At 37.3% G+C, this 22,372-nt stretch overlaps 1 protein-coding gene across 2 annotated transcripts in view; it reads right to left on the bottom strand.

The window, feature by feature from the left end:
* OCA2 (OCA2 melanosomal transmembrane protein) overlaps positions 1 to 22,372 on the bottom strand; it is a 656,645-nt gene that overhangs the window by 511,990 nt on the left and 122,283 nt on the right. The window contains exons 1-2 of one of the 2 annotated variants that reach the window (XM_072614579.1): positions 18,739 to 18,894; positions 5,800 to 5,898 (exon numbers count right to left, since the gene is read on the bottom strand). Coding sequence is in view for 1 of the 2 variants with exons in the window: in XM_072614578.1 (XP_072470679.1) it covers positions 5,800 to 5,898 (99 nt within the window). In the remaining variant the exon portion in view is untranslated. Of the gene's footprint in view, positions 1 to 5,799; positions 5,899 to 18,738; positions 18,895 to 22,372 lie in introns of those variants that run through there. The other variant, XM_072614578.1, reaches the window with a different exon arrangement.

Genomic DNA, 22,372 nt, shown 5'->3' with positions numbered 1-22,372 from the left:
TGCTGATCACATAATGGTTTACTTAGACAATCCTAGGGAATAAGCAAAGAAACTAAGTGGGAAAATTAACAGCTTCTACAAAGGGGAAGGCTACAAAATAAACCCACAAAACCCAGCATTTCTATATAATAACAACAACTTCCAATGGATACTCGGTCCTTCAGCACAACTCTCTTGCTTCAGATGCACTTTGATTATGAACCAGAATATATCAGATAACAGACTTTTCATTTTGGTGCTTGAAATACTACTGGGACCAAAATATTTACACTGCTCCAACAAAAATCTGCAAAAATGAGTGATTACATGGGAGCCAAACACATCTAATGAGCCAATTAAATAAGGGTATTTTGATTTTTCCGGATGCATATCTCTTGCTTTAATACCATTTCACAGCAATAAAAAAAAAAAAATTCATTCACAGGAAGAAGCCCAGAGAGGCAAATTATTTTGTGTAAAACCAACGTGTAACAAGGTAACAAATGATATAAACATAGCAGAGACTTTAAAAATAATCATTAATCTTCTCTAACAATTATGTGGTTCTTCTAGGAAATACTCAGGTGTGAAACAAATAAATACCACACTCCACCATCTGCTGAACAGACATAAATATAGTCAAAATTTGAACTGATGGATTGTTTTCCCCCTCAAATAATGAGCGGGATAAACTAATTCTTTAAGACTCTCTGACGAGACCCTTGTACGATATAAAATGTCATCATAGATTCTCAAAGTTGGAAGGAACCTCAGAAACCAGTCCAATTCATATTTGAAAAATCACTCATTCTTTAGTATATCTGACAAGTCAACTATTCTTATCTTGAAGACTTCCATTTAAGGGAAACCCACTACCTCCTGAAGCAGCACAATCTACTTTTATTTTTTTAATTTATTTCATTTTCAGTTCACAGAACAAAACAAGCATCTCCTTAATCGAATACCAAAAAAAGAGAGCTCTAAATATTGGGGATTTTTTCCCTAAGTCAAGTCCAAATTTTCCTTTTGAAAACTTCCACCCATTGTTTCTAGATTTTTCCTCTGGAATCAAGATGAAAAAGGTTAATCCTTCTTTAAAATGATAGTCCTCTGAATACTTAAAGATAGCTACCATTTCCTTGCCAAGTCCCATCTTCTCAGACCTGAACATTACTAGTTTCATCAAATAATTCTCACACAACATGATTTTTTTAGGCTCTTCATCATCCTGTCTGCTGTTTTCTAGATGTTCTCCAGGTCATTCACTATCCCCAAAGTGAGGGATCCAAAAGTGAACAGGGTACTCTAGATATGGTCCAATTAGGGTAAAGTACAAGTGTCATTTCATTAGTCCTGGAAACTGCTTCTCTGAACGCAACTTAAGATTGAATTAGTTTGTTGGTTGTCATTTCACAATGCTGAATCATATGATGTTTGCAACCCTTTCAAGTTTGCACGGGGATAAACTATTGTCTATCTTTGCCTCCCCCAATTGTACTTATAGCATTGATCTTTTGAATACATGTATAAGATTTTACCCTTATGCCTATAAAATTTGGTCTCATGTTTTAACTTGTCAAGATATTTTTGGATCCTGATTCCATGTCTGATATGTTAGCTAATTTGCCTAGATTTTTGTTTTCCATAATTTGATGAGTATGGTATATAGACTTTTATCCACCATTCATAAAAATTCTTTACCTATACAGAAGCAAGCACAGAGCTCTTATGGACTCTATTGAAGATGGCCCTCTAAATGGACATTGACCTTTAGGGACTATACTTTGGCTCTACCCATTCATCCAGTCCTAAATCTCCCTAACTCTACTATTATGTAGCCTACATCTCACCATCATTTCCATAAAAATAGCAAATACTTTGTTAAATATTCAGTTGAAATCTAAGTAAACCATATCTATGTAGCATTCCCCTAATCTATCAGTATAATGATACTGCCAAATAAAAATATGATTGACCATTGTTTTTTAAGGTTAGATCTTCCTATCTCACCCAAGCTGCAAGTTCAAGAAGTTCACATGAATCTGTTTCCATTCTAAGCAAAGTAGTTTTGACCTACTCCATTTCCAGCCTACATCTGATTTGTCCCTCTTTAGGCAATCTGGTGGTTCCTTACTTGGGGATGCTCATTATATTGACATTGAACTTGCAGATAAACACCCAACTGGCTTACTCTACTGCAGCACAGAACTCACAAACTCAAGAAAAGGCATGTACTACTGCCCCCACTAAGACACTCTTGAAAATACTGAAAGGATTAACTCTCTCTTTCAAAATTATCTAAACATGTCTTTTTTTAAAAAAAGGAAAGGAAAGCTTCTCTAGCTTAAATATTAAAAAACAGGAAGCAAATAAACTTGGCAAAAAGTAAAATAACAAGAAGCAAGCAAAAATAATAAGTACAAAATAATAATACAGAATAATAAATACAAAATATTTGTATAATAATCAAGCTTGCTAATTTGACTAAGATAATGCCAGCCAGAGCAGCTACATGTTAGAGCACAGGGCCTAAATCAGGAAGACCTCAATGTGAACCTGACCTCAAACCTTTACTAGCTGTCTGGCCTTGGACAAGTCACTTAACCCTGTTTGCCTCAGTTTCCTCATCTGTAAAGTGAGCCAGAGAAGAAAATGGCAAATCACTAAGTATTTTTGCCAAGAAAACCCCCAAATGGGTCAAGAAGAGTCAGGCATGACTAAAATGACTGAACAACAAATGCCAGCCTATATGCAGTAGGTGGGTATCCTAAGAAACTTGCCTTGCTCCCTCTCTCTCTCTCTCTCTCCCTCTCTCCCTCCCTCCCTGTCTCCCTGTCTCTCTCTCTCTCTCTCTCTCTCTCTCTCTCTCTCTCTCTCTCTCTCCCCCTCCCCCTGCCCCTCCCCCTCCCCCTCCCCCTCTCCCTCTCCCTCTCCCTCTCTCTCCCTCTTCCTCTCCCTCTCTCTCTCTCTCTCCCTCTCTCTCTCACTTAGCCAACCTACCCAAATCCTGACCTTGAAACACATGGCAGCTATATCTGGGAAGCCATGGTGTCCTACAGCACCAGCAGGCTCTAATTGGATTTTCTCTGTGAAGCACCCTATCTAACACCTAACATGGTTCTAGCGAGAGTGACAGGGAGACAGCGTGTCTAAGTAGAAAAAGCGCTGGCTTTCTAAGTGGGAAAAATATATGGTTCAAGTCCAGCCTTTGATGTGTACAGGCTGTGTGACTTTGAACAAGTCACTTAAAATCTCAGTGTTACTGGAAATTCTCTAAGAGTACAAATCATAAAACAGCTGCAGATCTGAATCAACAGAGAAAGTTTTCTTACAGGGAGTTACCAACACTGATGAAATCCAGGACAAGGCCTAAAATGAATGAATATGTTTGAGAGTAGATGCAGAAATGGTACTTCCCATAGCAATTAACAGTGTTTAGCAACCTGTCTACCATAACTTTGACCTGGGACTTTCTTCTTGGAACACAGTGGTGGCCTGAGGAAAGGTACCATCTGTTCCAACAGGCTCTAGTTCTTCTGATAGCAGAAGTCATAGTTGTCTTTGGCAGTCTGGTGAAGCTTATACCCTCACACAGGAAGAATGCTTTAGGAAATAACTGAAGACATGCTAAATTTCAGTTAGAAGTTAGGCAGGGATGGGGAACCTGAGGCCTTGAGGACACGTGGCCTTCTAGGTGCTTTTGACTGAGTCCAAGTTATACAATCCTTTTATTAAGGGGATTTGTTCTATGAAGTTTAGATTCAATTAAAGGCCCACATTTGAGGACCTAGAGGGCCACATGCAGTTTTGAGGCCACAGGTCCCCCATCCCTGGGACAATATAGTTTACAGACCCCTTGAAATCCATCCAGAGAAGCCTTTGGTCTCCTTGGACCCCAGGTTAAGAACTTCTGTACTATCATAGCAACTGAACCCATTCTGGGCACTATGGAGTAGGGGAAATAGCTGAATATTCTCAATGAACTTATGTTACCCCCCTGTTCCTTCTTCCCAGGCCCAACATCTACCCCATAAAACACTGAGCGTAACCATAGTCAAGCGCATTATTCAGCAAGAGGAGTTAGCACTTAATATTGAAAACATGCCACCTGAGAACACTTCATGATTTGAATCTGGGACAAAGAGCAACACAATCTTGACATAAGAAATAAGAAAAGAGACCCATCCTTCAAAATGAATGACTATGCCACTCTTTCAGGAAAAGAGTCAATCCCTAGACCTTCCCAAACTGATTTGTTTGTATTCACTGGTGCATATTCAGTCCTTTAACCGCAACAATTGCTCATTTTTCTTTAATTATTAAATTTTGAATTCCATATGGATTCATATCAACAAATACTTCACAGTTGCTTTATACAAAGCACTGTATACCTGACTTCTTGGAAAGGCATGTCTCACTTTGATATAGAAATGAAGAAAAAACATCTTGTTTCTACAAACTTAGGACAAACCAATTTTACAGACATTTTTATAACTTTGTTATGCTTTGTTTAAAGGTTTGAAGTCATTTTTTTATTTTTAAAGTTATGTTTTGGTCAGCTTGGTTTTGTAAATTCAGGCTCTTTCAAAACAGCTGATATGGAATCCTGTGAGTTATAGCTGTGGTGCTGAAATGAAGAGAATTTAATGAGTAAAATGGAATACTGTTTAAAAGGTATTGATTCTAAGAGTCAGAGGGAATGAAACCATTATTGTTTCTAAAAATAAAAGAAAATGAGAGGAGGTCAAGTAGGAAAAATCTTTCTGAAAAAATATTCAGTGAAATAACAATGTTAGCAGAGATGAAGAAGTAAAGACAAAGATGAAGTATGCACATAGCACCTACTGTGTAGAAGGAACTGTGCTAAGCACTTTGTAAATATTATCTCACAACAATACTGAGGAGGTGGGGAAGTCCGTGTGATAATAATCACATTGTGCTCATTTTACAGATGAGGAAGTTGAGGCAAATAGAGATAAAGTGACTTACCCAGTGTCACATAACTAGTAAAAGTCACAGGCTGGATTTGACCTTGTCCTGACTCCAAGCCTAGCACTCTATCATAGCCACTTAGCTACCTGACAAGATATATAGAGTTAGAGTTGGCAAAAATGTTGACCTTCTGGTTCACTCCCTTCATTTAAGAGATAAGGAAACTGAGACCCAGACAGATTTAGAAACTTGCCCAAAGCCATATTTGTAGTAAAATAACCCACAAATTGGAACCTAGGTCTTAGAAGGACTCTTAATTCTAGTTCTCTTTCTAGTGGTCTCTTCCATTTGAAAATTATGCTGTCTGTTGGGGGAGAAGGGAAAAAGGGCAGTAGGACCTGGACTTGTGATTTCATGAGTGTAGGGAATGTCTGGCTTAGAAACTATTACTACTGTTATAGATCAGTACCCTCTCTCCAACTCCTTGGCAATTGAATTTAGTCACCTGAGGACATGGAGTGGTTTAGTGACTTTCCCAGGCTCATACATTATGTGTCAGGGACATGACTTCCACTCTGGTCTTCCTGATTCCAAGGCTTATTCTCCAATTAGACAGTCAATATGCATTTATTAAGCGTGTCCTATGTGCCAATCACTGAACCTTCTCAAAATTACTTTGTATATATCTTACATGTATGTATATGTTTTATCCTCCCAGTCAAATGTTAGCTCGCTGAGGGCAGAGATTCTCACTTGTATTCCCATTGTCTTGAACACAGTGCCTGGCACATTGTAGCTTAGCACACAGTATGTACTTAGGAAATGTTTAATGAATTCAGGTGAGAACTAGTATGCAGTCGTGCTCAAAAATGCAGAGAAAATCCTCACCCATTTTCTTCTGAGGAAGTCTTCAACAAAGGAGTCTTTTCAGTAAAGCAGCTATCCTTAGACCTAGAACTGAAGAATCTGGGGAGAGCAAAATGGGACCTAAAAAAAGAAAAGAAAAAAGGAAGAATAATGATTACAAATGCAAAAGAAAATTAATGGACTCCTAGTTGAGAGTCAGATTAACAAGGGACTGTGCTCAAACTATTTCTTACATTTTTATATTTTACATTTCAGCTGTCCTTAAAAGTTATAAGGAATGAATTTTCAGAAGTTTAGAGTGTTTAGAAGGGAAGATGAAATGTGATCCCTGTATGGGCATAAACCAGATTTGATTCTTAAAGCATAAATCATCATAAGATCTAGAATACCATGGGGACACATAATTTTAGAATCACTTAATATTAACAACAGAATTTTTGACCACCTCCACTTTTCAAAGCAGGACTTTTAATCAAAAGAAATATTAAAGCTCTGGTGGGCCTTTTTATAGATAGAAATTTCTGTTTCCTAAGGTCGTACTACAGGCATATTAAAAAAAGAAAGAAAGAAAGAAAGAAACCAACTAGCTGCTTTCAGTTAAAAGATAAAGTAGCAGATGCCAAATATGGCAAGAACAGAAAGACCAAAAGAAACTAGGGACATGTGGTTTCATACAAAAAGCAAAAAAGTCACACAACTTGCCCATTGAGTAGGTTTTTCTTAAAGGGCTTTGTGAAAAAGATGAAATAAGTTGCAAAGTTACCAATTTTACATTTATATGAATGAAATTAAGATTAAATAACACCTTCATATTTTTTATTTTGACTCAGTAATTTAAAGATATATATGATATCCTAGCCGTGTGGCTTATTACAATAACAATAATAAATAGAAATATTTCATTTTTAAACAATAGTCTACCTTTCTCAGTGGAATTTAGAACACTCTCCAAATGCTGAACTTTATCCTTGAAAAGTGAATAAAATTATTACTTTCCAGAATTTGTCCAGTTTGTGTGATCAGTTCACTTGTTCAAATATACCATAAAATAGTTCTAAATCCTTTCTAAACTTTATTTCTCACAGACCAATTCTCTCTAATCTGATAACAAATTATGCCAAACAAGAAACAAATCAAGAATTTTTATCTTCATCTTACAAAATAGGAAAGTTCCAATTCAATTTAAAAGCCTTTATTAAGTACTACTAAATTTTAAGGCATTGAGGTAGGTGGTGGGGATAAAAACAATTAACCCTGCCTTCAGGAAGTTTGCACCCTACTGGGATGGTACCACATATGCACAGATAAATAAAAATAAAACATATGAATACAAGACCATCAATAACTAGAGACATGAAAGGTGACTAATACCTCTTCTCTCCCATACTTTTCTTTGGAGCCTCACAAACACTGAGCTAGCTGTGGCAATGCATACATCAACCTCATTGTCAACACGTGCATCCCTGGAAAATACACTACCAAGTTAAGCGACCTTATCCACAGCATTCAGAACTTCTCCATTTGTTGTAACTGATGGTTCCACATATGGATGGTGTAGTAGTGGCTGATGGAGCACCTTTGTTTTCTTGGTGTTAATTATTAGGCCAAAATTAGCACAGGCAGCAGAGAATTGATCCATACTTTGTTGCATCTCAGCTTCAGAGGCTGCATTGAGCGCACAATCATCTGCAAACATCATGCACCAACACTCCCTCCACTTTGGCCTTGACTTGTAGCCTTTTCAAATTGAAGAATTTACCCTCAGTACAGTAGCTGACCTTGATGTTCATCCTCTTTGAAAACATTTAGGGAGGAGCCAAGATGTCGGAGTAGAAAGATACACGTATGCTAGCTCCTAACCCACAGCCCATAAAATTCCTGTAAAGAAGAACTCCCAACAAATTCTGGAGCAGCAGAAGCCACAGAACAACTGAGTGGTGGAGGTTTCTGTTCCAGAGAGACCTAAATAGCTAACATGAAAGGTCCATCGTGCACTGGACCCGGAGCAGAGCCTAGCCCTACCTTGACCATGGCACCAAGAGGAGCAAATCCAAGCAGGCTTCAAGGACAGAATCTCCAGCAGCCATGCAGGTCCCTCTACCCACAGGTGCCAAAGGTCAGTGAGAGGGTCTTTTTGGCTCACCAAGAGGGGAGCAGGGTGTCTCCATAACTCAGGCCCCCTCGGGAGGCAGCAGCAGAGGCAGCAGCAGACAAGGGCTCCCAAAGCAGGCAGGAGCTCAGATCCATTGTTGAAGGTCTCCACATAAACCCCCTGAGGGAACTGAGCCCCATGTGGCAGCCCTGCCCCTACCTGAGCACCTGAACTTAATCTCACACTGAATAGCAGGCCCGCCCCCACCCAAAGCCTGAGGCTGGGAAGCAGCATTTGAACCTCAGCCCCCAAGTGCTGGCTAGGAGGATCTGGAGGTGAGGTGGGTGTGGAGAGGAAACTCAGAAGTCAAGGAACTGGCTGGGAAAATGTCCAGAAAAGGGAAAAAAAATAAGACCATAGAAGGTTACTTTCTTGGTGAACAGATATCTCCTCCCATCCTTTCTGATGAGGAAGAACGATGCTTACCATCAGGGAAAGACATAGAAGTCAAGGCTTCTGTATCCCAAACATCCAAAATAAATATTCAATGGGCTCAGGCCATGGAAGAGCTCAAAAAGGATTTTGAAAATCAAGTTAGAGAGGTGGAGGAAAAACTGGGAAGAGAAATGAGAGAGATGCATGAAAACATTTAACAATATGGCTGAAAAACATCATGCTAAAAAGCATGGGAACAAGCACACAGCCCTGTTTCACTCCATTGGTGACTGGGAAGGCACAAGAGCGTTGTCCACTATCCAGAACCCAGGCAAACATGTCATCATGAAATTGATGTACAATACTGATGAACTTCTCTGGGCAACCAAATTTTGACATAATTTTCCATAAGCCCTCAAGACTAACATTGTCAAAGACCTTGGTCAGATCTACAAATGTTGTGTACAGACCTCTGTTCTACTTCTGGCATTTCTCCTGGAGTTGTCAGGCAGCAAACACCATATCAATTGTTCCTTGGTCCTTTCTGAAACCACACTGACTCTCAGGCAGATGACCATCTTCCAGGTGAAGAATCAGCCTATTAAGGAGGACTTTAGCAAGAATCTTGCCTGCAATGACTAAGAGAGAGAGCCTCCTGTGATTGTTACAGGACAATCTATTTCCTTTACCTTTATAGAGATGGACAATGGAGACATCCTTGAACTTCTGGGGGATAACCTCCTCTTGCCATAAAACCTGGAAAATTTACTATCAGCAAAAAATTGAATTTCATCTGCCTTCTTACTGAGCCAGGAATCCTGCATCTCTCTAAGCTTTGCTTGTACTTTACTTTTGATGGAATTGAATGCTGCCTTCTTAGAGATGGATGAACTATCCTGCTGGTAAATCCTGTGGAGTTCTCACTTTTCATTTAGCAGCTTCTGAATATCCCCATCATTTTCATCAAACCAGTCATTTGTGAGTGTTCTGACCCAGAAGAGCAAATGTAGTGCTGCAGACCAAATCTCTGAAAGCTGTCCACTCCTTTTCTGCTCCACTGTTGCCAGCTGTGTATTGGTTCAACTTTTCCTCCAAGTTAGCAACAAACTGTTCACGCTCAGAGAAGAGCTCTAATTTGCTGACATTAATTCTTCTGATAGTCATTTTGCCTTGGGGGTAGCACTTTTGATGAATGTGAATATTTAGCTTGGAAAGGATAAGTCTATGATCAGTCCAGTATTCTGTACCACACATTGCCTTCGTTACTCTCACATCTTGTCTGTCTCTTCTCCTTGTAATTATATGGTCTATTAGATGTCAATGTTTGCTGCGAGGGTGCATCCATGAAGTTTTATCGCATTTAGGTAAATGGAAAACAGTGCTGATGATGAGAAGGTCATGCGATGCACAAGTCTTCAACAGTATATAACCATTGCTATTGCTGTTTCCAACTCCATTCCTCCCTTGGACTCCCTGCCAAGTCTGGTAGTCTGAGCACTGGTGATGGTGGCCAGACATTGTCCTGCAAGTGGCAATCACATTGCAATGAGCCTTTCATTCACTCCTTTTGGCAGGCATACCAGCTTGCTGACTAGATGAGTTTTGATTGCAAAACCTATGCCATCTTCACCAAGGGATCTCAGACGCATTGGTGAGTTAGGGGGGTGTCTACCCCAAGCATGTGAAGACTTCCCCTGGTGGAATGGGAGGATGAGAACAATTTGTTTCAATGGCCATGAAGGCAGCTGAAGCAGGTGATGTGGAGTGCTTAGAGTCTGGTTAGACACTGAAGACACCAAGGTTATCCACTGCATCCTGAGCCATCACCAGTCATCTTGATTCTGCCCTGCCACTGAACTATAATGACTGGAGGAGGCAGTGAAGCCCATGACTTCATGCAATTCTGCCTGACTTAAGTACATTTATGCACAAATCAAAGACATTACCCATACCATTTTACTATTATACCTCAAAGCCTGTGGCAACCAGTAAGTGATGAAGCAGCAGGTGTGGATATACTGTCACAACCCTTCACACAGGCGACCCAGGCCATAGTGTTGTTTCTTACTGGAAGCAGGAGTGGGATTTGGCAGCCCCCTGGGTGACTGAGCAGCCTTTTAAGGATCACACTGCTCACCTCCTGGTGTGAGAAGAGGGCTAGAAAAGGTGCCTTAAAAATTGTCTGTTTATCTAACTCTAGCCTAATTCCTGTGGCAGGAGGGAAATCCCACTTTGTGATCAAAACACAAAAAAATGTACAAAATGTACAAAAACATCTGCAAAGATGATTGCACTCACCATTGGCACATGGAACAAGCATACACTTATAGACAACACAAAATCCAGTAGACCTGAAAGATCAATTTGGTAAATACTTAGAGAATGGATTTAGGTGAAGGGTAGTTGAAGGCTAGAGGGAAGGAGAACCTTTAAGAGACTCTAACAGGGTAATGAGGATCTTAACTAGGGTTTTGTCTGTGCAAGTAAAGAGAAAAGGACAGATTCAAGATCTTAGCAGTAGCTTGGAATATAGGGTGAATCAGTTAATATGCATTTTTGCAGTACCTACTATGTGCCAGGCTTGATGCTAAGCATTAGGAATACAAAGGGAGGCAAAAGACAGTCTCTGCCCTTGAGAGCTCACAGTCTAATAAGGGATGCAAACAGCTATGTACAAAAAAGTTAAATAAAGAATACTTAATGTTGGAAAGGAACTAAAATTAGGAGGGGTGAGGAGAGTTGAAGGTGACTCTGAATTCAAAACTTACGTGACTAAAAAGAATAGTTGGGAAATTTTAAGGAACCATAGATTAAAGGGGTTCAGTATGATGAATTCTATTTTAGACATGATGACTTTGAGATGGTAGCAGAACATCTAGCAATCTGGTAGACACTTGGTAATACTGGTGTGTGGTTCAAGAGAGAAATGAGGGGTAGGTGGCTCTGTGGACAGAGTGCTGACCTTGGAATCAGGAAGGATTGAGTTCAAATCCAGCCTCAGACCTTTACTAGTAGGGTGACTCTGGGGAAGTCACAACCTTATTTGCCTCATCCGTAAAATGAGTTAGAGAAGGAAATGGCAAATCATTTTAGCATCTTTGCCTAGAAAAACCCAAATAATGTCATGAAGAGTCAGTTATTATGAAAAACAACTGAATAACAACAATCTGCACAGATATTATAAGAACTAGATGAAATAGATCTGATTTAGAGCCAGCCCCATGCCATATCTATTGCTCAGTCTGCAAAGACAATCTAAACATGAAGACTTTTGCACTTGAAACTTAAATAAGGGCAAACAAATTTATGAAATTTATATTTTTCCTGACCTTTTCCCCCTTCTTTAAATAAAATCCCACTGACATTTCTCTGACTGAATGTCTAAGAATCAAGCACTCTTCAACTACACTCCAGCTGGGTAATCTACAAGTTGATTTAAAATGTAAATATTAGGGTGGGGGGAGGGTTTAGATAAACTACTATCTAGCAGTATGCAATCTTGGACTTATAAATTTGATTTTTTTGAACCTCAATGTAAAAATTTACTTTTACCACTACTGAATTTAATTTTATTAGATTTGTTACAATAAAAGGTCTGTCAAGGCCTTTTTTGGATCCCAGCTGTCATCCAATGTGTGTGGGTATTCGTCCTTTGTTGCTCAAGAAGACCATGCCATCAGAGAAATGATGACATGACTTGCACTTGACTTTGCTTTGAGTGAGGGAGGGCTGTGCAGGTCACCAGCCTCACTCCTCCTCCAGAGCCATCTGAATCCAGTGACCAGATATTCATCAGGATGACTGGAGATGACCCAGGATGAGGCAATTGGGGTGAAGTGATTTGCCCAAGGCCACACAGCTAGTGAGTGTCAAGTGTCTGAGGTGAGATTTGAACTCAGGTCCTCCTGACTCCTGCACTGGTGCTTTATCCACTGCACCACCTAGCTGCCCCCATCCAATATATTAGTGATATTTCAGAGTTTTGTCACTGTTTGAAATTTAATAAGAATGGAATCTATACATCTACCTAAAGCATAGATAAAAATATTATGTAACACAGGGCCAAGTATAAAAACCCTAGAGTACTCCATTTCTGAATTCCTTAATTTTTGGCATCAGGTTGTGTTTGTCCTTCATTCTCGAAGAGGACCATGGCATCAGGGAGATGATGACATGATTTGCAGTTGACTTCGATTTGAGTGAGGGAGGGTTGTATAAGGTCACAACCTCATTTTCTCCTCCTGAGCCATCTGGGTCCAGTGGGTGGATATTCATCAGGACAATTGCCCAGAATGCAATGGGAGACTTTGGCCCTTTTAAGTTATGGTCTTTTCAGGTTCTCATTTTGAATGAGAATAGGCTGCACCTTTTTTTTCAAATCCACTTAACTATACTTTTGTTTATCCTATCCTCCATTATTTTTACAAAAATAGCATGAGTGAAAGATAAGGTCAAAATGGGTGCGTGATTAGACATAAAGGATGATACACTAAGCAAATTAGAAGATCAATTAATAGTCCACCTGTCAGATCCATGGGAAGAGGAAGAATTTATGATCAAACAAGACAGAATATTACAAACTGTATAATTGAGAATTTTAATTATATTTAATTAAAAATTTTTTGCACAAACAAAACCAATGCAACCAAGATTAGAAGGAAAGCAAAAAGCTGAGAAATAATCTTTACAGCAAGTGTCTCTGATAAATGCCTCATTTCTCAAAAACAGAGAGAACTGAGTCAAATTTATAAGAATGAAAGCCATTCCCCAAATGATAAATGGTCAAAAGATATGAATGGACAGTTTTCAGACAAAGGAATCAAAACTATCTATGGTCATGTGAAGAAGTGCTCTAAATCTTTTTCGATTAGAAAAATGCAAATTAAAACAACTCTGAGTTGCCACCTCACACCTCTCAGATTGGCTATTATGACAGAAAAGAAAAATGATATATGTTGGAGAGGATGCAGGAAAATTGGGACACAAATGCACTGCTGGTGGAATTGTGAACTCATCCAACCATTCTGGAGAGCAATTTGGAACTATGCCCAAAAGCTGTAAAAACTGTGCATTTCCTTTATTCTAGCAATACCTCTACTAGCTCGATATCCCAAAGAAGTCATTTTTTAAAAAAAGAGGGAAAGGACCTACATGTACAAAAATATTTATAGCAGCTCTTTTTGTGGTGGCAAAATATTAGAAACTGAAGGGATGTCCATCAACTGAGAAGTGGCTAAACAAGCTGTTGCGTTGTGCAACAAGAAATGCTGAGCAGGTTGATTTCAGAAAAACCTGGAAAAACTTGCATGAATTGATGCAAAGTGAAATGAGCAAAGCCATGAAAATGTTGTACACAGCAGCAACAACATGTGTGATTGTCAACTACGAATGACTTAACTCTTCTCAGCAATACAATGATCCAAGACAATTACAAAGGACTTATGATGGGAAATGCTATCCACATCCAGACAAAGAACTGATGGACTCAGAATGCAGATCAAAGCATGCTATTTTCACTTTATTTTTTTCATGGTTTCTTTTTCCCTTTCGTTTTGTTTTTTTCTTTCACAACTGTGACTAATATGGATTCAGGCTTTATATGACAGCATATATATAACCTGTATCAAATTACTTACCATTTTAGTAAAAAGGGAAAGGAGGGAGAAAAATTTGTAACTCAAAATTTTGTAAAATGAATGCTAAAAATTTTCTTTGCATATAATTAAAAATAAAATACCATTACAAAAGCAAAAAAATTGCAAATATTTCTTTTGGAGACAAAGATGGATCTAATATCTTCTATATTCACAAATTCCTTCAGTATCTTTTTTTGTATATTTCATCAAGCAACTTCACAAATACTTTTAGAACATTCAAAACATGAACCTGCAAGTTTATAAACAGGCACAACATTCAAAATGGTTATCTGCAACATTTTTGATCACTCGATGGAGAAATTATCCTGTTGGAACTATAAACTGGGACATCCTTCAGTAGTTTCTTTTTAAAGGTTCTCAGTCTCTTGCTTTCTTGGGTGTGATATATCCTTAAGTACCCCTTCTCCTATTCACCTGGCTAGATACCCAGAGTTCTAATGCTGCCGCAGTATCCACTCAAAAAGAAACAGATTTTATCTATTAATTCACCAGTAGGTAATGAGTACTCACTTGGTAATCCCATGCAGGAATACTAGCAAATTCATTATATTAATCTTCAGGATGGGGCTATCCAACAGCAGAACCTTAGATTTGTTTCTGTACATCATCAATATAAATCTCTACTAAGTATTTACCTTTATGCTACTCGGTGAGTGTAAAAAACACAACTGAAAATTATTCTTGGCCTCATTACATGCAATTTAAAAAATAATTTTTATTACTATCTTGTCTTTAAACATCACTAAAATTTTCCCCAGTAATGCTTGCCCATCCAAGGAGCCATCTCATATAACAAAAATTTTAAAGAAATCAGCAAAACTGATCAATACATTGGATAAACAATGTGTAATGTGCCCTATCTATGTATCTCTACAAGAATGTGAATTGAATGTCTTCTCTTAGCTCTTCCTTGGAACTGTACTTGTTCTTTGTAATATTGGAAAATTGAGTTTCAATTGTTTTGTGGTTTCTCTTTTAATTTACATTGTTTAGTTATGGTGTATTGGGAGCTTGGTTTTTTTGCTCTGCTTAATTTACTCCGCATCAATTCATATAAATCTTTCCATGCTTCTCTGTATTCATCATGCTTATTTTTTTAATAGCATAGTATATTCCATAATATTAATTAACCACAATTAGTTTAGCCGTTCCCCAGTCATTCCCCAATTCGTTTCTATCACCAAAAAAAAAATGTTTCTATATTCTGGTATACGTTGGAACTTTCTAATCAATGGTCCTTGGAATACAAATCTAGTAGTATAATCTCTGGGTCAAAGATATGGATATTTTAGTTCCTTTATTTGAATAAAGGACAGGTACATTCCACTTTTGGGTAGCTCTGTTCGGAAGTATTTGCTTATATCAAACCTAAATTTAACTCTGCAACTTCCTAATTAGAGATCATAACTGTGAAAGTGAATGGGATGAACTCACCCATAAAACAGAAGTGGATAGCAAAGTGAATTACATGATTTAAATGTAAAAGGTGATAACATAAGCAAATTAAGGGAGAGTAGAATAGTTTACCTGTCAGATCTATGGAGAAGAGAAGAATTTATGACCAAGCAAGAGATAGAGAGCATTACAGAAAGTAAAATGAATAATTTTAATTACATTAAATTTAAAAGTTTTTGCATAAACAAATCAATAGAAGAAAAGTAGAAAACTGAAGAGGAATGGGAATTTACACAGGTTTCTTTGATAAAGTCCTCGTTTCTCAAGTATATAGAGAAATGAGTCAAATTTATAAGAATACAAGTCATTCTACAATTAATAAGTAGTCAAAGGATATGAATAGGCAATTTTCAGACAATGGAATCAAAGCTGTCTCTAGTCATATGAAAAAAAATGCTCTAACTCACTATTGATTAGCTCTGAGGTACCACCTCACATCTATCAGTTTAGCTAAGATGACAAGAAAAGAGAATGACAAATGCTGGAGGGGATGTGGGAAAATTGGGACACTGATGCACTGTTGGTGGAGCTATGAATTGATCCAACCAGTCTGGAGAGCAATTTGAAACCATGTTCAAAGAGTTATAAAACTGTTCATTCCCTTGGACTCAGCAAGACCACTACTAGGACTCTATCCCTCAGGGATTAAAAAAAAAGAGTAAAAGGAAAAGGATCTATTTGTACAAAACATTTATTGTAGTTCTTTTTGTCGTGGAACAACTGGAAGATGAAGGAATGCCCATAAAAGGAGGAATGGCTGAACAAATTGTGGTATATGATTGTAATAGAATACAATTGTGCTATGAGAAATGATGAGTAGGATGACTCAGGAAGGGCTTACATGAACTAATGCAAAGTGAATGAGCACAACCAGGAAAACACTGTACACAGTAAAATAAATACTGCATGAAAATCAGCTGCAAATGACTTAGCTATTCTTATCAATATAATGATCTAAGACATTCTGAAGGACTTAGGATGAAAAATGCTATCCACCTCCAGAGAAAGAACTGATAAACTCTGGATACATGCTGAAGCGTACCTCTTTTTACTTTATTTTTCCTGGGGGGTTCATTGGTCAGTTTTCTTTCACAACATGACTAGTATGGAAATATGTTTTTTATGACTGCACATGTATAACCTATATCAAATTGTTTGCATCCTCAATGAGTGAGGAGGGTAAGGAGTAAAATTTGGAATTTAAAAAAAGTTTCTAAAAGAAATGTAAAAATGTTTTACATGTAATTGGAGAAATAAAATATTAAAAGATCACCTGTAATTTAAAAAGGAAAATGAATACAACTGTTCTGTAATCTAAAAAACCATGGTCTCTGGGCAAAAACAAACAAAAAACAGAAGAACATCTGATCCAAACAGATTATACACAATGTAAAAGAATATTTGCCATAGTGGATAGCAGTATTAGGGGACAAGGAAACATTCTACCTTCATTAACTTACTTTTTTTTGTTTTGTTTTTTAGGCTGGCAGCAGAAGGGGCATCCTTTTTTCTGTCTCAGTCTCATTTATATAGCCTAAATAAAGGTGAGTTTTTTATAGTATAAAGTATAACACCTTGGACAGCATCTCTAGGCAAAACAGGTGCTAGAGAATTGTGGTGTCCTATATAAAATACTTAAATCCAATTCTCCTGCACATCATGACATCATTGATGTCATGATCCTCTTCAAAAACAAAGGACAAACAACCTCTGTGCTCTCCAGCTGACTATCCATACCAATATACCAGGATGAAACACGATTAAATATCTACTTCTTCAAGAAGTTTTATCATAATTTATAGTGTTGTAAAGGTCATATTTCTGTGCTATTCCAAAAATAATTAGTATGTACATGATGACTAACATGAAAAATCAAGTGTATAAATGTGTCTAATTTTAGTTATCCCTTTAAAGGAGTGTAGCAGAAGTAAGAATAATATTTGATGGTTGGTGATTCCTGAATTAGTTCCTTAAATTTGATGTTCTTTTGTCCATAGTGTCCAGTTTTCCAGAATTCACATTTTGAACAAAATAATGAGTATAAAAAGATCTTGAATTTCTCCATTTTGCCTCCTTGATAGAGCTGTAAGGATTTCATCATCACCTACATAATGGTGGTGACACTCCTAATCCCTGCCGAGAAAGATGCTGAGGCTGGTAGACTACTTGAGCTCAGGAATTCTGAGCTCCAGTAGTGCTAAAGTTGGTCAAGTGTCTATACTAAATCTGGCACCAAAACAGTGATCTCCTTGAGAGTGAAGGGACACCAGACTACATCAGAAGGGGTGAACAAGCACAAATAGAAAAAGGAGCATGCCAAACTTCCCCACCCTTGTTTGTTAGTAGTGGAATAGAATGTAACCACTACATTTTCAGCTTGGACAAGATAGGGAAATTCAGTTTAAGAAAAGTCAAAAGCCCGAAAAAAAAATCAAAAGCCTCACTCTGAGGCAAAGCAGGGAAAGAATACAATTTCAAAATTTTTTCTTCCATGCTAGGAATAGAAAAAATAACTTCTTAATGCTGTTAGTTCTGTAAGTACTCATTGAACACTTTCTAGAAGCACAGCTTAATTGGGTACTATTTTGGGCAAAACTAGCTACCCTTTCTGTAAGTTATCTGTCTTTCTGACTCACAGCATCATTAAAAGTATATGAAATCATAGGATCATGGAAGTAGAGCTAGAAAGAGATCTCAGATGCCATCTAGTCCATAAGTTCCCAAAGAGAGTGATACCACCCCCTTGGGGGGTACTGGAATGATGGGGGGTGACAGTAGCCTCATGTGCAATTAGGGGACATTGAATAAAAATGAGGGGGTGATGGAAACATAAGGAAAAAAGAAAAGGAAACTTTAAAAAGCCATTCGTACGTTTTATTTGTTGTGTAATAGAGCTAAAGTCATAGTGATTACATTATTTTCCAAATAAACACACAAAACTCAAGTGATAAGTGATAAGTATTCAAGTCAGCTGACAGGTCTTAACAAGCAAGTGTTGGCAACCAAGCATATTGTGCATCTTGTTGGGAAGTCCAGCATGCATTGGCAGGAATATGTATGTATGATAACTTGTTTACAGTATGATACTATACAGTTACATTGATTCACCAAAATTTCAATGCAGTTAAAAAAACACAAATTCACAATAAATGATTAAATTAAAGAGATATCATTTAAAAATATGTTTCATACATTTTAAAGGGGGCACTGAATAATTTTTTAAAGGGGACAGTAGATCAAATAAGTTTGGGAACCACTGATATAGTCTAATTGATTTTTACAGATGAAGAAACTAAGGCTCAGGGAAGCTAAAGAACTTACCCAGGATCACAAGATAATAAATGTCAGGGAAGGGATTTGAACCCAAATTCTTTGAATATGTTCTTGCAATTTTAACTGTCTTCCCATTTATATAGTAGCTGTTGGGCTTTAGTCTGCCTACAAGAGTGCAAAGGAAAATGTTAATCCAGAATTTAAGCTGATAAAGTAGGTGAGTTTCAACTTCACTATAAGTTAAAAGCAAATGTCCCACAAATAAGTGACAATGCATTTTATCCACCTTCACACAACTGACAGCTAGTTACATAAGTATTTTAATACATACCTCTAGGCTAAGTTACAGAACATGGGAATATCCCATAGGAAAAAAAATGTGTGTACCTGCCAATTTTGCAAAAGAGGAAAGAAGATAGAGATCACTTTAAATGTTTATTCAATTTGAAGGATAAAATGGCATATATCCAGAAAGAAGGTATAAGCATATATATATATATATATCTGATATATCTTGAATTAATAAATCTTCTATATCTAGAATTAATAAATCTTCAACTTCTCTCTCAAAATTCGAGCTTTCATAAAGTTCAAATAATATATTTTCAATTATCTTTTTAGTTTCATTTTTCAACAGCAGTATTTTAAAAGAAAGTTCATCTCCCATATCATTTATATTTCACCCCTCATTTACATTTATCAAAGTATCATATCATAAGAATTATCTGGTATACAGAATGTTTTTCCAGAACATTTCCCTTAGGTTAGATGTTGTGTCTTACAAAATCTATGAAAGTTAGTCTAGTTTGACACATATAGATAGGTTTACAACATCACCTACCTTCCTGAGAATTAGAAGCCTGAAAAGGTCTCACTCAGAAGCAGGACAAAGAGAAAAAACAAGCACAGGCGCCTAGAGCATTTAACTTACTTTATTTGCTCCTAACGTAGCCATTAAGAACTAAACTCAACGTGTTTATTTACATAAAATAATAGAGGAATTAATTCTCTGAGCCAAGTGTTTGGCCCTTTTTTTTCCCCCATTGGGGCTATCTTTGCACTAGAAATACTGTTGCTAATTAGAACATTTTTTTTAAATGCAGGAATAAGATCCTAACCTATTGGTTTTTATGAAGTAAACATGTGACTCAGGGCACTCATAAAAATGAACCCTGCCCAATTCACCCAGGACCCACAAGAAATCAGGATGTGCCTAATGATCATTGGACAGCAATTCCAAGAGAAAATTTCATATCATCTATCCCTTGTTATTGTAATTTGCTATGGGCAAAGAATGTATTACCAAGTGTCCAGTCGATATGAGGGGAAACTCCACACTTAACTGTGAATTCTCAGAAAACAGACCTAATTTGTTGCTAGGACAAACAATGAATGATTGTGAGTCATGAAATATCATAGTTACTGAAGAACTAAAGTTTCAGGTCACCCAAAAGGCAATGGAAAAGCCCATGGTGGATGTCCATAGATTGTAACATCCTTCCTACAGGAGTTGAACAAGATGATGAATCTAGACAGAGAGATGCTGCAGTAGATAGAGGGCTATCCCTGAAGTTAGGAAGACTTGAGTTGAAATCTGGCTTCAGACACGTCTGACCCTGGTCAAGTCACTTAATCTCTTTCTTCCTCAGTTTTCCCAACTGTAAATTGGGAATAATAATAGCACCTACCTCCTAGGGTTATTGCAGGGAATAAAATGAGATATTTGTAAAGCATTTCGCAAACTTTAAAGAATTACATAAATGATAATGACGATGATGATGGTGGTGATGGTGGTGGTAGTGGTAGTGGTAGTGGTGGTGATAAAGAAAAGAGGTGAATGTTTTGGGATATTTTTTCACATTTAGTCATAGTTGGTATGATTACAGATTCATTGAAATATCAAAGAATCTCTTTTCAGCCAAGATATTTTTAATTAGAGTAATTCCTTTAATTAGAGTAATTCCTTTCAATGACTCTGTGAGTAGTTAATACAAGTTTACTATACTCCTTTCACAAATTAGGAAATTGATGCTCAAAGAATTAAGATGATTTGCATATAGTCATATAGTTGTTGGCCATATAGCTATTGTTTGTCCTTCATTCTCAAAGAGGGTCATGGCATGGGGAAGGTGATGCAATGACTTGCAAGTAAATTGGATTTATGTGAGGGAGTGCCATGAGAAGTTGCCAGTCTCACTTTCTCTTCTAGAGCTATCTGGATCCAGTGGCAAGATATAGACTAGGAGGTCACATAGCTAACAAGTAGCTGAGCCAGCATGTAAATCCAAGTCCTCCAATTCCAAGTCCATTTCTCTTTACTGTTTTATATTTCTACTCCCTTGGCTATCAGAGGATTGTACAGAATTTCTGAATTTATTTGCTGTTAAGGAGAATGAGAGAGCTCAAAGCTCTCAACTTGTTATTTCATATGAAATGCTGGGAATTCTAGGAAAAATAGTACCTAGAATTTAAAAGTTCCTCAAAAACTGTCTAGTTCAACGCCTTCATTTTACAGATAAGGATACAGAGGCATAGAAAACTAAGTGACTCCCTCAAGTTCTGAGACAGTATTTGAACACCTCTGATTCAAAAATGTATCCTTTCTCCTTCCAATGCCTATGCTAGAAGAAAATCCAGGAAAAATAATGAAGTCTTAGAAAAAATTGTTGGAGCAAAGGACCCTCTGCATTACGGGAAAAGGAAAATACAAAAACTTGAATCTTTATTATGACAGCTCTTTTTACTTTTCTTAGTTTATCAGTATGATAACATCTGATGCATTTGAAAGAGTGAAATTGCAGACAAGTCAGTTGGTCAGTTAACAAGCATTTATTAAGTACATTTTAAGTGCAACTTAACTTTAAGGCAATTGTGCTAGCTACTAGGGACAGAAAGAAAGGCATAAGCACTGCCCTTGCCCTGAATGAGCTCATATTCTAATGGAAGAGAAAACATGTAAATAACAGTGGAAAGAAAACATGGAAATACAGATGAGAGACACAGAGAGAGACAGAGACATACAGTGACAGAGAGACAGACAGACAGACACAGAGGCAGAAACAGAGACTATAAATGAAAGATAATCTCAGAAAGAAGGTACTAATAGCTGGGGAAAAGCTTCCGTAGAAAATGGAATTTCTGAAATGAAGTTTATCTTGTCTTAAAATAAATTATATATACTACATATTACTAAACTAACCATAATATCAAGATATCTAAAAAATATGTAAAAAATAAAAATCTTCTTACAGATATTGATAATACATCAATCACTGGTATGCAAAGTCTTATTAAGCGGCAGCCAAATGGCAAAGTGGATAGAGTGTTGGATCTAGAGTTAGGAAGACTCAGGTTTCTGAGTTCAAATCTAGCTTCAGGCATGTACTGTCTGGGTAAGTCATTTAATCCTGTTTGCCTCAGTCTCCTCATCTGCAATATGAGTTGGAGAAGGAAATGGCAAGCCATTTCAGTATCTCTGCCATGAAAATATCAAATGGGTCACAAAGAATCAGACATAACTGAAAAAGGACAGAATAGCAAAGTCTTTTCTAGTCTTTAAAGCAAGGGGAGGTCTCAACTAAAAACCACTTACTTTGTTAGCACTCAACTAAAGGTTCTTAAAGGAAATAAAAGTTCATTTCCTTAAAAATTTTCTGTAACTGATATTTTACTAATTCAGACT

Source organism: Notamacropus eugenii, chromosome 5 (assembly GCF_028372415.1).
Source record: "Notamacropus eugenii isolate mMacEug1 chromosome 5, mMacEug1.pri_v2, whole genome shotgun sequence".
NCBI classification, from domain to species: domain Eukaryota; kingdom Metazoa; phylum Chordata; class Mammalia; order Diprotodontia; family Macropodidae; genus Notamacropus; species Notamacropus eugenii.
The sequence above is the reverse complement of the archived record's forward strand: the minus strand, read 5'-3'. Positions and strand labels throughout refer to the sequence as shown.